The sequence below is a fragment of the Tauraco erythrolophus genome, chromosome 3 (genome assembly GCF_009769465.1).
Source record: "Tauraco erythrolophus isolate bTauEry1 chromosome 3, bTauEry1.pri, whole genome shotgun sequence".
NCBI classification, from domain to species: Eukaryota; Metazoa; Chordata; class Aves; order Musophagiformes; family Musophagidae; genus Tauraco; species Tauraco erythrolophus.
Window position 1 is genome coordinate 25789292 of NC_141467.1, and position 12505 is coordinate 25801796.

At 70.6% G+C, this 12505-nt stretch overlaps 2 protein-coding genes across 3 annotated transcripts in view; both read left to right on the forward strand.

Moving 5' to 3' along the window:
- LOC147528972 (calsequestrin-1-like) overlaps positions 1-6156 on the forward strand; it is a 7209-nt gene extending 1053 nt beyond the window's left edge. The window contains 10 exon segments of the mRNA XM_086608924.1: positions 2644-2887; positions 3301-3385; positions 3453-3644; positions 3915-3988; positions 4067-4158; positions 5224-5269; positions 5376-5430; positions 5513-5613; positions 5710-5784; positions 6010-6156. Of these exon segments, the coding sequence (XP_086465050.1) occupies positions 2644-2887; positions 3301-3385; positions 3453-3644; positions 3915-3988; positions 4067-4158; positions 5224-5269; positions 5376-5430; positions 5513-5613; positions 5710-5784; positions 6010-6156 (1111 nt within the window).
- Positions 6157-9838: 3682 nt separating this feature from the next.
- On the forward strand, positions 9839-11076 carry PEA15 (proliferation and apoptosis adaptor protein 15). Of its 2 annotated transcripts, none has more exons than XM_086609070.1 (3): positions 9839-10010; positions 10650-10805; positions 10999-11076. In XM_086609070.1, the coding sequence occupies exons 1-3, from the start codon at positions 9839-9841 to the stop codon at positions 11061-11063; spliced, it is 393 nt and encodes a 130-aa protein (XP_086465196.1). In that variant the 3' UTR covers positions 11064-11076. The 2 variants fall into 2 exon arrangements, with proteins under 2 accessions (XP_086465196.1, XP_086465197.1); XM_086609071.1 differs by having other exon boundaries at positions 9839-9944.
- The last annotated feature ends 1429 nt before the right edge of the window (positions 11077-12505 follow it).

Sequence of the window (12505 nt, forward strand, 5' to 3'; positions counted from 1 at the left end):
CCGCTACCCCTGGCGGTGAGTGAGCCCCTCCCGACCCCCCCCCCGTATTGCCCCCCCCAGGGTGGGCACCGCTCTCTCCCCATTTCAGGCACAGCCCCTCCAAACCCCCCAGTATTGACTGTGCCCCCCCCAATCCCCCCCATTTTGGGCACCCCGAAGGCACCATTGCCCCCCCCCCCGCAGCAGCCAGTGCCTCCCCCCAGCTGGCACAGCCCCTCGGGCCCCCCCCCCCCCCACTGCCCCCCAAAGCAGACACTGCCCCAAACCAGCACCTGCACCCAGAGGAGTGGGGGGCACTGGGGGAGTGGGGGGGGGGGTGTTAAGGGGTACCCGGGAGGGAGGGGCACCCAGGGAAGTGGGGGGGGCACCCAAAAGGCATGGGGAGCACCCAAGGGGGCTGGGGGGACCCAGGGAAATGGGGAGCCCCCATGGGAGAGGGGGTACCCCGGAGAGGTGGAGGGCACCCAGGGGGTGGGGGGCACCCAGGGGGTGGGAGCGCCCCCCTCTCGCCCCCCCTGACTCCTGCTCCTTTGCAGGGTGGGTGGAGAAGGAGACCTACTACTAAGTGCCTGTGCGGCCCCCCCGGCCCCCCCCTCACCCCCCCTCACCCCCCTACTAACCTCGGGGCTGGCACTGACGGGCACGGCGGGGGGCAGGTCGGGACCCCCGGCCCGGGGGGACCCAGGAGTGCGGGGGGGGGCACTCCTTGCTCCCCCCATGAGGCACCCAGACACACCCCACACCCCCAGACCCCCCCCCCATTTTCAGAGCAATAAACCAGTTTAACTCCTTCATGCCCTCGTCTGTGCTGGGGGCAGGGGGTGCTGGGAGGGGCATTGGGACACGACAGGGGGCAAAGGGAGCAAGGGCGGGCAGGATGCAGGGCACAGGGGGAGGGATGGAATCTGGTTGCCCCCCCCACCCCCATGTCCCCCTGTGACCCCCCCAGTACCCCATGTCGCTCCTTCGTTACACGGTTCCCCCCCACGTCCCCCCCTATCCCCCCATATCCCCCCATATCCCCTCCATGTCCCCCGTGTCCCCATGTGCCCCCCTGTGTCCCCATGTCACCCACCCCCCGCTCCCCAGCGCCCACTGTCCCCTGGCGGTTGCCCCCTCGCCCTGGGGTCCCCCCACCGTGTCCCCCCCTCATTTCTCAGCCCCCACATTTGGGCAGCTGTGGGGTATCAATAACCCACTGGCACCCTGGGGACCCCCCACCGCCACACAGGGTGACCCCCCCGGGGCCTCGCGGGACTCGGTGTGAGTCCCACGGGGGGGTTGGGGTGCCCTGGCCGTGCTGAGTCAGCAGTGCGGGGGGGCACGGGGGGGGCAGGGCCCGGCCCCGGTCGGATTTCGCCGCTGGATTCGGTGTCACCGGGGGTTAAAAATAAGGAGTGAGGGTCACCCGGACCCGGGGCTGGGCACGAGGCGGCTCGGGGTGGGGGGACGGGGACCCCCTGCACCCCTGGCACCTGCATGTGAGGGTCCTGGGCACCCCAATTCCTCACACGCTGGGCTGCTGGGCACCCACAGCCCTTGGCATGGGGGTCATGGGCACCCACAGCCCTTGGCATGGAGGATCCTGGGCACCCACGGCCCTTGATATGGGGGTCCTGGGCACCCACGGCCCTTGGCATTGGGGGTCCTGGGCACCCACGGCCCTTGGCATTGGGGGTCCTGGGCACCCACGGCCCTTGGCATGGGAGTCCTGGGCACCCATGGCCCTTGGCATGGGGGTCCCAGCCACCTCACCTCCACGGGCACGGTGGTCCTGGCCCCCATGGCTTCTCAGCCTGGGGGAAGAGCCCCCTCCGTCCCTGGGGGTGCCCATGGTGGGTCTGCCCCCCCCCAGCCCGGGGGGATCCACTTCCCAGTGGTCAGCAAAGCGGGTGGTCACCCGATCCCACCACCACCCGGGGGTCCCCAGCACCCACTGGGGACCGGACCCCAGGCCCCCGGTCCCCACAGTGTCCCTGGTGCCCGGAGCTGGTCACCCCGTGCTCGGCTCCTTATTTTTAGCCGCGGCCCCCCCGGCCCCCCCCCGCCAGCTTCTCTTCCCTTTCTTAATATGGAGCTGGAGCGGGGCCGGAGAGGCGGGAGAGGACGGGGCTGAGCCCCCCCAGCCCGACCCTGCGCTGGGGGGGGCGGCCGGGGGGATGCGGAGGGGGTCAGGGTGCCACTGCCCCCCCCCCTTTGTGCCTTCGGCCACTCTGGGGCTGGGAAGGGACCGTGTGTCTGTGTGTCCCCCTCTGTGTCCGTCTGTCCCTCCTGCTGGGGCCGGGTCTGTCCGTGTGCCCCCCCCGGGGGCCAGGCAGGGGCTGCGTGTCCGTGTCCTGTGCTGGTCCCAGTTGGGCTCTGTCTGTCTGTCCCTGCACACGAAGGCGTCTGTCTGTCCCCAGCGCTGTGTCCTTCTGTCCCCCTCCCGCTGTCATCCAGCCCGGGGGGCTCTGTCTGTCCCCGGGGCCGCCTGTCCGTCCCCGGCTGTGTGTCCGTCCGTCCTGTCCCCTTCTGTCCGTCCGTCCGTCCCCGGCTGTCCGTCAGTCCCAGCCCCGTCTCTCCATCCCCCTCTGCAAGTCCGTGAGTCCCACCCACCCACCCACCCGTCCGCGTGTCCTTCCCTGTCCGTCTGTCCGTTCCCAGTGGGCGATGGGGGTCTGGGGGTGGTGGGTGCTGGCGCTGCTGGGGGCTGGGGGCTCAGGGGGGGCCGGGGGGGGGCCTGGACTTCCCCACCCGCGACGAGCTGGATCGGGTGCTGCCCGTCACCCCGCAGAACTACCGGGCGATGCTGAAGCGGTTCCCAGTGCTGGCGCTGCTCCACCAGTGCCCTGGCCAGGGCGACTGGGCGGCCCAGTGGCACCGCGAGATGGAGGAGCTGGTGCTGGAGGTGGGCCCGGGGGGGGGGCCGGGGGGTGGGACACCCCACCTGGCACTGGGGACTCCATCGGGACCAGGGGCTGCTGGTGGGATGGGCACCAGCGCTGGGGCACCAGCACCTGTGTGGCACTGAGGGGTACTGGTGGGGACCAGGGGATGGGCACCCCACTTGTGTGGCACTGAGGACACTGGTGGGGACCAGGGGATGCTGCCAGTGCCACCGGCCGTGGGGACACCGGCTGCCAGTGGGGATCCACCCCCGGAGCTGGCACCCTCTGGGACCACCAGCGTGGGCAGGGGGGGATGGATGGAAGGAGGGATGGAGGAGGGGGGCACAGCCAGACTGGGGATCCTGGGGGACCCTTGGCTTGGCAAGGGGGGACAGGTCTGGTGGCAGGTGCCCGCAGCGTGGTGTCCCCCCAGCTGGCAGCCCAGGTGCCGGAGGACAAGGGTGTGGGCTTCGGCCTCGTTGACTCCCAGAAGGACGCGGCTGTGGCCAAAAAGCTGGGTAAGGGTGACACCCCCTGCCCCCCCCCCGCAGCTGAGACCCCTCAGGCACAGCGATATCCCCCCAGATCTCCTTACCTGGCACGGGGTCCCCCTACACTCCCCCCAGCCAGTCCCCGGTCCCCGGTGCCACCCCCCCACCCCCCGGGTGCTGGAGGACCTGGTAGAGTTCATCGAGGGCGACCACGAGCTCCAGGCCTTCGAGAACATCGAGGGTGACCCCAAACTCATCGGCTACTTCAAAAACGAGGACTCGGAGCGTACGTGGGGCAGCCCCGCTGTGCCCCCCTGTGTGCCCCCCCCCGGCCACAGCCCCCAGTCCATCCTTCCCGTCCCTCATCCGTCATCCCTCCCTCCACGGGGACACCAGGGACTGATCCGGGCAACCTGGGGCATGTGTGGGACCTGGGATGTTCTGGGACAGACCCGCGCTGGGGATGCCGGTGCCCGGTGTCTGTACCCGGTGCCGGTATCCGGTGCCCGGTGTTGGCACCCGGTGCCAGCACCAGGACCCATCCCGCCTCCCCCAGACTTCAGGGCGTTCGAGGCAGCGGCAGCGGAGTTTCACCCCTACATCCTCTTCTTCGCCACCTTTAACGGCAAGGTAGGGGCGAGGGTCGGGGGGGCCGGATCACCCCCGTCAGCACCCATGGGTGGCTCAGGGACCCCCGGCCCCCCCCAGGCCGCCCGGAAGCTGAGCCTGGAGCTGAACGAGGTCCATTTCTATGAGCTGGGGGGTGGGGTGCCAGGGGAGGTATTGGCCACGGAGAAGTGGTTGCCATGGGGTGGTTGTTGCCATAGGGACAGGTTGCCAGGGGAGGTGGTTGCCATGGGGAGGTGGTTGCCATGGGAGGTGGTTGCCATGGGAGGTGGTTGTTGCCATGGGATATAGTTGCCATGGGGAGGCAGGTTGCCATGGGGAGGTGGTTTCCATGGGGCCAGGTTGCCATGGAGAGCGGTTACCATAGGATATGGTTGTCATGGGAGGTGGTTGTTGCGATGGGGTGTGATTGTTATGGGGAGGTGGTTGCCATGGGGAGAGGAGTGCCACGGGAAGGTGGTTGTTGCCATGGGAGGTGGTTGCCAGGGGGAGGTGGTTGCCATGGGATATGGTTGCCATGGAGAGCTAGTTGCCTTGGAGACAGGTTGCCATGGGGAGATGGTTGCCATGGAGACAAGTTGCCATGGGGACAGGTTGCCATGGGGGGTGACTGCCAGGGCAGCAAGCAGCCTCAGGGATGGGGGATTCCCAGGGCGGGGGGGGCCCCGGTGAGCAGTGAGGCCCTCGCCCACCCCCCACCCCCCCCTCCCCTCCCCACCCGTCCGGGCCTGGCAGCCTCCCACTTCCCCAACAGCTTTGCTGGGGACAACCCTGGGGTGACACGAGTTCACGAGGCCTCAGCAGATGGTGGGGGGGCCCTAAGGCTCTCTCCTCGGGGGGGTGTCGGTGAGCCGTGAGGCAGCCGAGCCCCCCCACACCCCTAGGGGTCCCAGCAGCGCGGGCAGGGCAGGGTTAATGCCTGGGCACTGCTTGGATGTTCCCACAGCATTAATCCCCCTCCCGGATCAACCCCCCCCCCTGCTGCGGCCTCAATCCTGCAGGAGATGGGGGGACCCTCCACGGTCCCCCCCGAGCTGCCAGCGGTGCCGGGGGGGCTCAGCCCTGGCACTGTGCCCTGCCTCCCCTCCAGTGCCAGCCCGGGTGTCCTGCCCCCGCCAGCCACTGCACCCCACACCTGAGCACCCCCGCAGCTGCACAGCAGAGCCCTGGGGGGGGGCAGCGTCCGGGGGGGGGGGCAGGTTTAGGGGTGCTGCTCACTGCCCCCCTCCATCTCGCAGGGCCACTCTGCGGAAACTCAAACCCAAGAGCATGTACGAGACCGGGGTGAGTGTGGGGGGACAGGGATGGGGGGTCCTGTCCCCATCACCTTGACCCCCCCCCCACCCTGAGGACCCCCCCTCCCCATTCCGGAGTGCCCATGTGCCCCCAGGAGGATGACATGGACGGGATCCACATCGTGGCCTTCGCAGAGGAGGATGATCCGGGTGAGGGGGGGCTGAGGGAGCCGGGCAGTGGTCAGGGGGTTCGGGGGGGGGGTCCTGGCACCCCTCACCCCCTTCCCCCCAGACGGGTTTGAGTTCCTGGAGATCCTTTAGGATGTGGCGCGGGACAACACGGACAACCCCAACCTCAGCATCCTCTGGATTGACCCCGAGGATTTCCCGCTGGTACCGGCTCCCCTGGCGGGGGGGACACCCCACCACGACCCCCCCAGCACCGTGGGGTGGGCCTGGGGGGGGGGCTGACCTGTGTGTCCCCACCAGCTCGTCGCTTACTGGGAGAAAATCTTCAACATCGACCTGTCCCGGCCCCAGATCGGGGTGGTCAACGTCACCGACGTGAGTGTCCCCCGCCGGGACCCTCGGCATGGCCCCCCCCGTGCCAGCCAGCCCTGGGGGCTGAGTCCCGACGGGCTCATCACACGGGTGGGTCTCAAAGGCAGCTCCTGGGAGTCGGGGTCCCGTCCCCCGTGGGTCCCACCCCTCCCACCCCAGGTGTCCCCTGCCTCCTCCCACAGCAGGTGTCCCCCACCCCATCCCACGTCCCCCGACCCCTGTCCCCAGGCCGACAGCGTGTGGCTGGAGATGGCAGATGGGGACGACCTGCCTGGGCCGGCGGAGCTGGGGGAGTGGATCGAGGACGTGCTGGCGGGAGAGATCAGCACTGAGGATGATGATGACGATGATGACGACAGTGACAACGACAACTAGGCCTTGTGCTGGGCCCCCGCTCCCGGCCCCGGCCCTGTGCCAGCCATTAAAGTCCCCGAAGAACCAGGCTGTGTCGCGGGGGGGGTTGGGACCCGGGGGGCTGGAGATGCTCCGGGCGCAGGCGAGATGCCCGTGCGACATCCCTCATGCGAGATGTCCCCTTGTCACCCTCCTCGTGCACGATCCCCGTGCAGCATCCTGAGGGATCGGCCCCTAAAAGCCCCCCCCTTCCCCCGGAAGCCCCCCCCGTGAGATCCCAGTGGCAGCTCTGGGGGGATCTCCTGGTGCAACCCCCACCCCCGCACTCGTGCAAATCCCCGTGCAGGACCCCCCAGCTCGAGCCCCGTCCCCGTGGAAGCTCCCTGCCCCAGGAGACCCCCGTGATGACCCCCGCCCCCCCCCCCCCCCCAGCTCCCGAGATCCCTGTGCAGCTGCCCTGGGGGTATCCCCGGTGGGTGATCCCCAGGGGGGGCTTTCCCTGGGGCTTCCTGGGGGGGGTGGTGACACCCACAGGGGACGTGGACACTCGTGGGTGCCCCTCACCGCGTCTCCTGCCTGGGGTGACACCGGGGGTCGCTGGGGGACCCCAAAAGGACGAGGGTGGATGGGGATCAGCGCCCCCCCCCCCCACGGCACGGTCCGTGGGTGCCCGTACGGGTGTCCGCGCCAGCCCCCACCCAAATACGGTCCCCGTGGGGCGGGGCGGTTCCTCCAGCCCCCACCCCTCCCGCCCCGCCCCGCCAAGCCCCGCCCACTCAGCCCCGCCCGGATAAGCCCCGCCCCCCGCCCCGCCCCGCCCCGCTGCTCAGAGCGGCAGCGCCGAGACACCGAGCGGCCGCACCGGCTCCGCCACCGCCACCGGCACCGCCCCAGCCGGCCGGTAAGTGCGGGGCTGCGCGGGGAACCAAGGCCCCGACCGGCCACCGGGACCGGGACTGCGATCGGGACCGGGACCGGGACCGGATGGAGGCGGCGGCGGTCGCCTCCATCCGGTCCCGGTCCCGATCCCCTCAGCCGGGCAGGGGTCGCGGTAGTAGAACACCTCCCCCCCCCCCCCCGTACTAGACACCCCTCTCGGTAGCAGACACCCCCCCTCCGGTAATTTCCCCCCCCCTCCGGTAAAGGGCAGTGCCCCCACCCGTGATGCCCCCCCCTCCGGCACATCCCGCCGCGACCAGGAAGGGGTTAACGGCCCCGATGTTATCGGGGGTGCCAGGACCACCCCCCCACCTCCTCCATCGGTGCCATCCCCCCCCCCCCGCCGCGGGTCCCGCCCGCCCCTTCCACTTCCCCTTTCGCTCCCTTGGGGGGGCCCGAACCCATGACCCGAGAAAGGGGCGGGGGGGGGGGGGGGGGGGGGGGGGGGGCCGGGCCCGCCAGTCCACGCGGTGCCATCCGGTTCCCACGCGGGACACGCGGGATAGGGGGCCCCCATCCCCACCCGGTCCCGGTGCTCATCCCCACCCGGTGCCCCCCCCCCCCCGGATCCCCCATCCCCACGCGACACCCGGCGTGTCCCACCTCCCCCAGGGATGCCACCCGCTCCGCGTGGGGCACGGGGTCCCCCCGCGACCCGCGCGCCGCCCCCACGGTGCCTCCCGGTCCCAGCCGAGCACCGGGATGCCACCCGTTCTCCCGGGCGGAGCGTCCCCGCCGCGAGTGGGTGCTGGGGGGGGGTTGGGGGGGTGTTGCACGTGGCCGGATTCCTGAGGAACACGAGTGGGAAGGGGCGCGGGAGGAGGTCACGCGCCTCCGGGCCGGGTTGGGCCCGACCGGGGCGAAACTGGGGCCGAACTGGGCCGTGACGGTGGCGGAGCCGCCTCTTCCGCCCCGCGGCCCCGGGACGGGGAGGGCTGAGGGGGGCCACGACTCATCGCCCCCCCCCCCCCGCTCCTGGTGTTCCGGCCCACGGAGGTTCCGCACGGCCCCGCATGGGGAAACTGAGGCATGGGGCGGGGCGGGGCGCATCCAGATGTGCCCCAGATGTGGGATGTGCGTCCCGGGGGATGCTGCTCCCACCGCGGGCACGGTGGGACCCCCCGGGGCAGGGTCGTGCCGCCGCCCCCGCGGCGGGGCCGTGCCCGTGGCTCAGGGCGGGGGCCGCGGGGCCGTGACTCGGTTTCACGGGGGGGGGGGCGGCGGGGGCGGCCCCGGCCCGCGCTGCGCTGCTCCCCGCGGCACAAAGGCCCGTTGTCCCCGTCCCGCTATCGCGCCCCCCCCCAAAAAACACGAGAGGGAAGCAGTGATTGCGGGAGCGCCCCCCCCCCCCTTCGCCCCCCCCGCACCTGGCTGGAGCGGGGGAGACAAAGGCGGGAAGGAACCGGCCCCCCCCGTGTCCTGCCCCCCCGTGTCCTCCCCCACCCCGCGGCGGGATTAGGCGCCCTCCCCCCCCCGCCACCGCCCCCCGCCCGCCCTTGTGAATGGGCCCCCGTCGGGCCACGCCCCTCGTGCATATTCATGAGGGGCTTTGCATGGGAAAACTGAATTGAGGGGGGGTCCCGCGGGGGGGTCCTGGGCATCCCTCCCCTCCCGGGCGGGCGCGGGGGGGAGGGGGCTCAGCATCCGGGCCGGACCGGACCGGTCGGGCCTGAGAACGGTCAGGCGGCCCCGGCGGGCGGGGGTCCCTGCCCCCACCCCCCCCACCCCCCCCCCCGTCCGGAAGGACCCGGCGTCCGGGCCAAGGGCTGAGTCACCGGCCGCCTTAAAGGGGCCGGACAGCGCCGGGACACGCGTGTGCGCGGGGGGGGGCACGCGGGAGCGCGTGTGCGAGCGGGGGTGTGGGGGGGGTGGGTGTCCTGCGCGTGCAGGTGTCTGCGTGGGGGGGGTGTTTACGGGTGTGGGCACGAGCGTGTGCGGGGGGGGGGGGGGGGGCTGCGCATGCGTGCACGTGCCGGGGGTGAGCAGAGCGGTGGGTAGCAGCGTGTCTGTGTCCGTGTGTCCCCCCCCCGTGTCTGTATGGCCCGCGTGGGGTGCCCGGGTCCCGGCCCCCCCCCCCCCCCAGCACCCATGGGTGCTGCCACCGGGGAGGGAGTCGGGAGGAACCCCGAAGGGTGGCTGGGTGCTGCGATCGCCACGGCAACCGCATCCCTGGGGTGGGTGGCAGCGGTCGCCATGGCGACCGAGGTGCAACAGGAGATGGGGGACGGCGTGTGACCCCCCCAGCCCCGACTCTGCCCTCCCCACATACCCCCACCCAAGCCTGGCGCTGGGGGTGCCCCCGGTCCCCCCCCCCCCCCACGAGCCCCGCGCCCCAGGGTGCCCAGAGCAAGGAGGGGGGGGATGTGGTGAGTGTGCAAGGGGGGGGCTGTGCCGTGCCAGGGTGGGGGGGGGGTCAGACCATACGATGGGGGGGGGTCTGTGCAAGGGCAGTGTGCGTGCAAAGAGGGGGGGGATCACTGCAAAGCCAGAGTGTGTGTGCAGGCAGCATCATGCAATGGGGGGGGGGGGGCTGCGCAAGGCCGGGGCGCGTGTGCGAGGCTCCCCCGTGCTGGGGGGGGGCACACGCAGCAGAGCAGCCGCCGCCAGCGCCCGGCGGGTCCCGCCGTCCCCCCCGTCCCTGTCACATCCCGTGAGCATCACATGAGTCACGGGCCAGCGGAGCCCGCCTGGCGCCGCGGCGGGCGGGGGGCCGGGGGGGGCAGCGGCTGAGGCCGGGCAGCTCGTGACACGAGTGGTGCCAGCCATGGCCGAGTACCGCAGCCTGCTGGAGGAGCTGGCCCAGAACATCACGGCCGAGGACCTGGAGCAGCTGAAGTCGGCCTGCAAGGAGGACATCCCCAGCGAGGAGAGCGAGGCCATCGCCACCAGCCACCACTGGTTCGCCTTCCTGGAGAAGCACAGCAAACTGGACAGAGGTGAGACCCCTCCCCCCGGGGTGGCCCTGCCCGTCCCTGTCCCTCCCCTGGTCCCCAGATGCCTGTCCTGGTCTCCACCCCGGCCCCTGCCCCGCTCCCTGTCCCCATCAACTGTCCCCTGGGGTCTTGTCCCGTCCCTGGCCCCTGTTTGTCCCAGTCCATGACCCCTGGCCCTGACCTGGCCCTCTGCCCTGTCCTGGTCCCCATCCCAGTCCCTCGTACTGGTGCCTGTCCTTGTCCCCTGCCCTGGTCCACACCCCTGTGCCTGTCCCTGCCCTCTGTGGTCCCCACCCTGGCTTCTCCCATCTGTATCCCCATCCCTGTCCCACTCCCGGTTCCAGTCCCTGTCCCTGCTCCTCATCTCTGTCACCTGCTGCCAGCCCTGCTCCCAGTCCCTGCCTCGGTCCCCGTCCCTGTCCCCTGCCCCAGTCCCCACCCCAGACCCTGCCAGGTGCTTCTGGTCCCCATCCCAGCCCTCATTCCCGTCCTTTATCCCCTTTTCCAGTCCCCACTCCAGTCCCTGTCCCCTGGGATTGTCATCCCCTGTCCCCTGCCCTGGCTTCCATCCCTACCTGCTCCCGTCCCCTGTCCCAGTCTGTCCCCATCACCGTGGCCCCACGCGTGTCCCCGTCCCCGCAGACAACCTGTCCTACATCGAGCACATCTTCGAGATCTCGCGCCGCCCCGACCTGCTGACCATGGTGGTGCAGTACCGCACCCAGGTCCTCAAGATCTCCGAGGAGGACGAGGTGGACACCAAACTCACCCGCATCCCCAGCGCCAAGAAGTACAAGGGTGAGCCCCCCCCGCGCCGGGACAGGGACCCCCAGGGCAGAGAGAGGGACCCCCAGGGTGGGGACAGGGACCCCAGGGCAGAGACAGGGACCCCCAGGGCAGGGACAGGGACCCCAGGGCAGAGACAGGATCGCTTTGGATGGGGGGGACACAGGGAGAGGCCCCACTGACCCCCCCCACCGTGTCTCGGCAGACATCATCCGACAGCCCTCGGAAGAGGAGATCATCAAACTGGCCCCCCCACCCAAGAAAGCCTGAGTGGGGGGTGAGAAGGAGGAGGAGGAGGAGGAGGAGGAAGGCTGTGGCCCCCCACCCCCTGTGTCCCCCTGCTGCCTCTCTGGCCCCGGGACGTGGGCAGGTGGGGGGCGGCCGGCACGGTCACTAACAAAGTCTTAACGCCCCCCCCCCCAAGTCGGGGCCGGGGCCGGGCGGCTCTGCGTGTGCGTGGGTGTGCACGTGTGGGTGTGCGTGTGTTGGGGGGGTGGGCGCTTTGCTATTCCCAGGGGACCCCCCCCAAAGCCCTCACTGGGAGGGGGGACAACAGCAACAGGGACCCCCTCCCCCTCCCCGGCCCAAGTTGCGGGTGGGGGGGTGATGGGCACCGGGACCACTCCCCACCCCAGTGCCAGGCGGGGGGGGCAGTGCTGGGGACAGGGACCCAAGTGAGTGTCACGGGGGGGGGCACGGGGATGAAGGACAGGGCAGGTGGGGAGGGAGGCGAGCAGCAAGGTTGAGGTGGGGGGGGGTCTGTGCTGACCCCCCCAGGCGGGATGGAGGATGGTGAGTTTGTCAGGACTCAGCCCCACGGGGAGGGGGGGGCACGTCTGCAGTGTGTCCCCCCCCGGGGGCTGTGGTGGATGGGGGGATGAGGAGGTGACATGGGGGGGAGGCAGTGGGAGCCTCTGTGCAGGGCGGTGATGTTTGAGGAGGGCGAGGGGGGTGGATACCCCAGACCCCCCCAACACCCCAGATTCCCCCCCCCAGGCATTAGGGAAATCTCCATTGGAAGGACCCCCCAAACCCTCACTTTGCGTGGGGGGGTGCAGAACTGGCAGCCCCCCAAACCAGCCAGAGATACCGGGGGGGGGGGAGGGGGGGCAGGGTGTGTCCTTCCAGCCCCCCCCAGTGCCATACTGGGAGGGAGGGTCACTGGACTGGGAAAACAGGCAGAGCCCCCTTTAGTGAGTGCATGGGGGGGGTCTTTGGGTTCAGCTCTAGCTACTAACCTGGGGGGGGGGGGGGCTAGCGAGGGGGGGGGCCACTGGAGAGAGTATATGTTAATATATTTTATTTAATAAAAGCTAAAACCCGCAGAGCGCCTGTGTGCGGCCGCCGGCTCTTGTGTCCCCCCCGTCCTGTCCTGTCCCCCCCCCCATATTTATTGTCTCCAGGACAGGGACCACATTCGTTTCCCCAAAAAACTGTGTCTTTTGTTGCAAAAATGACTGTTCGGGACCCACTCCCCACCCCCCACCCCCCCCCGTGAGATCCTGGTGGGGGGGCAGAGAGGTGACCCTCTGGTGTGCCCCCTCCCTGCCCCCTCTACCCCCCCCATCCCCGTCCCCCCCCCCGACCGTGCTGACTGTGTACAGATCTCTCATAAACAGATGGAGATGAAAGCTGCTCTGGAGGGTCGCGTGGCTCTGTGGGGGGCGCGTTTGGGTGAAAACGGGGCACAAAAGGGGCAGAATACACCCCTC

What these genes read in the sequence shown, in the direction of transcription:
- PEA15 (XM_086609070.1), top strand. Translation starts at nt 9,839, where the DNA reads ATGGCCGAGTACCGCAGCCTGCTGGAGGAGCTGGCCCAGAACATCACG. An exon ending in GCACAGCAAACTGGACAGAG is followed by an intron (nt 10,011 to 10,649) that starts GTGAGACCCCTC and finishes CCGTCCCCGCAG; the next exon opens with ACAACCTGTCCTACATCGAG. An exon ending in CAGCGCCAAGAAGTACAAGG is followed by an intron (nt 10,806 to 10,998) that starts GTGAGCCCCCCC and finishes GTGTCTCGGCAG; the next exon opens with ACATCATCCGACAGCCCTCG.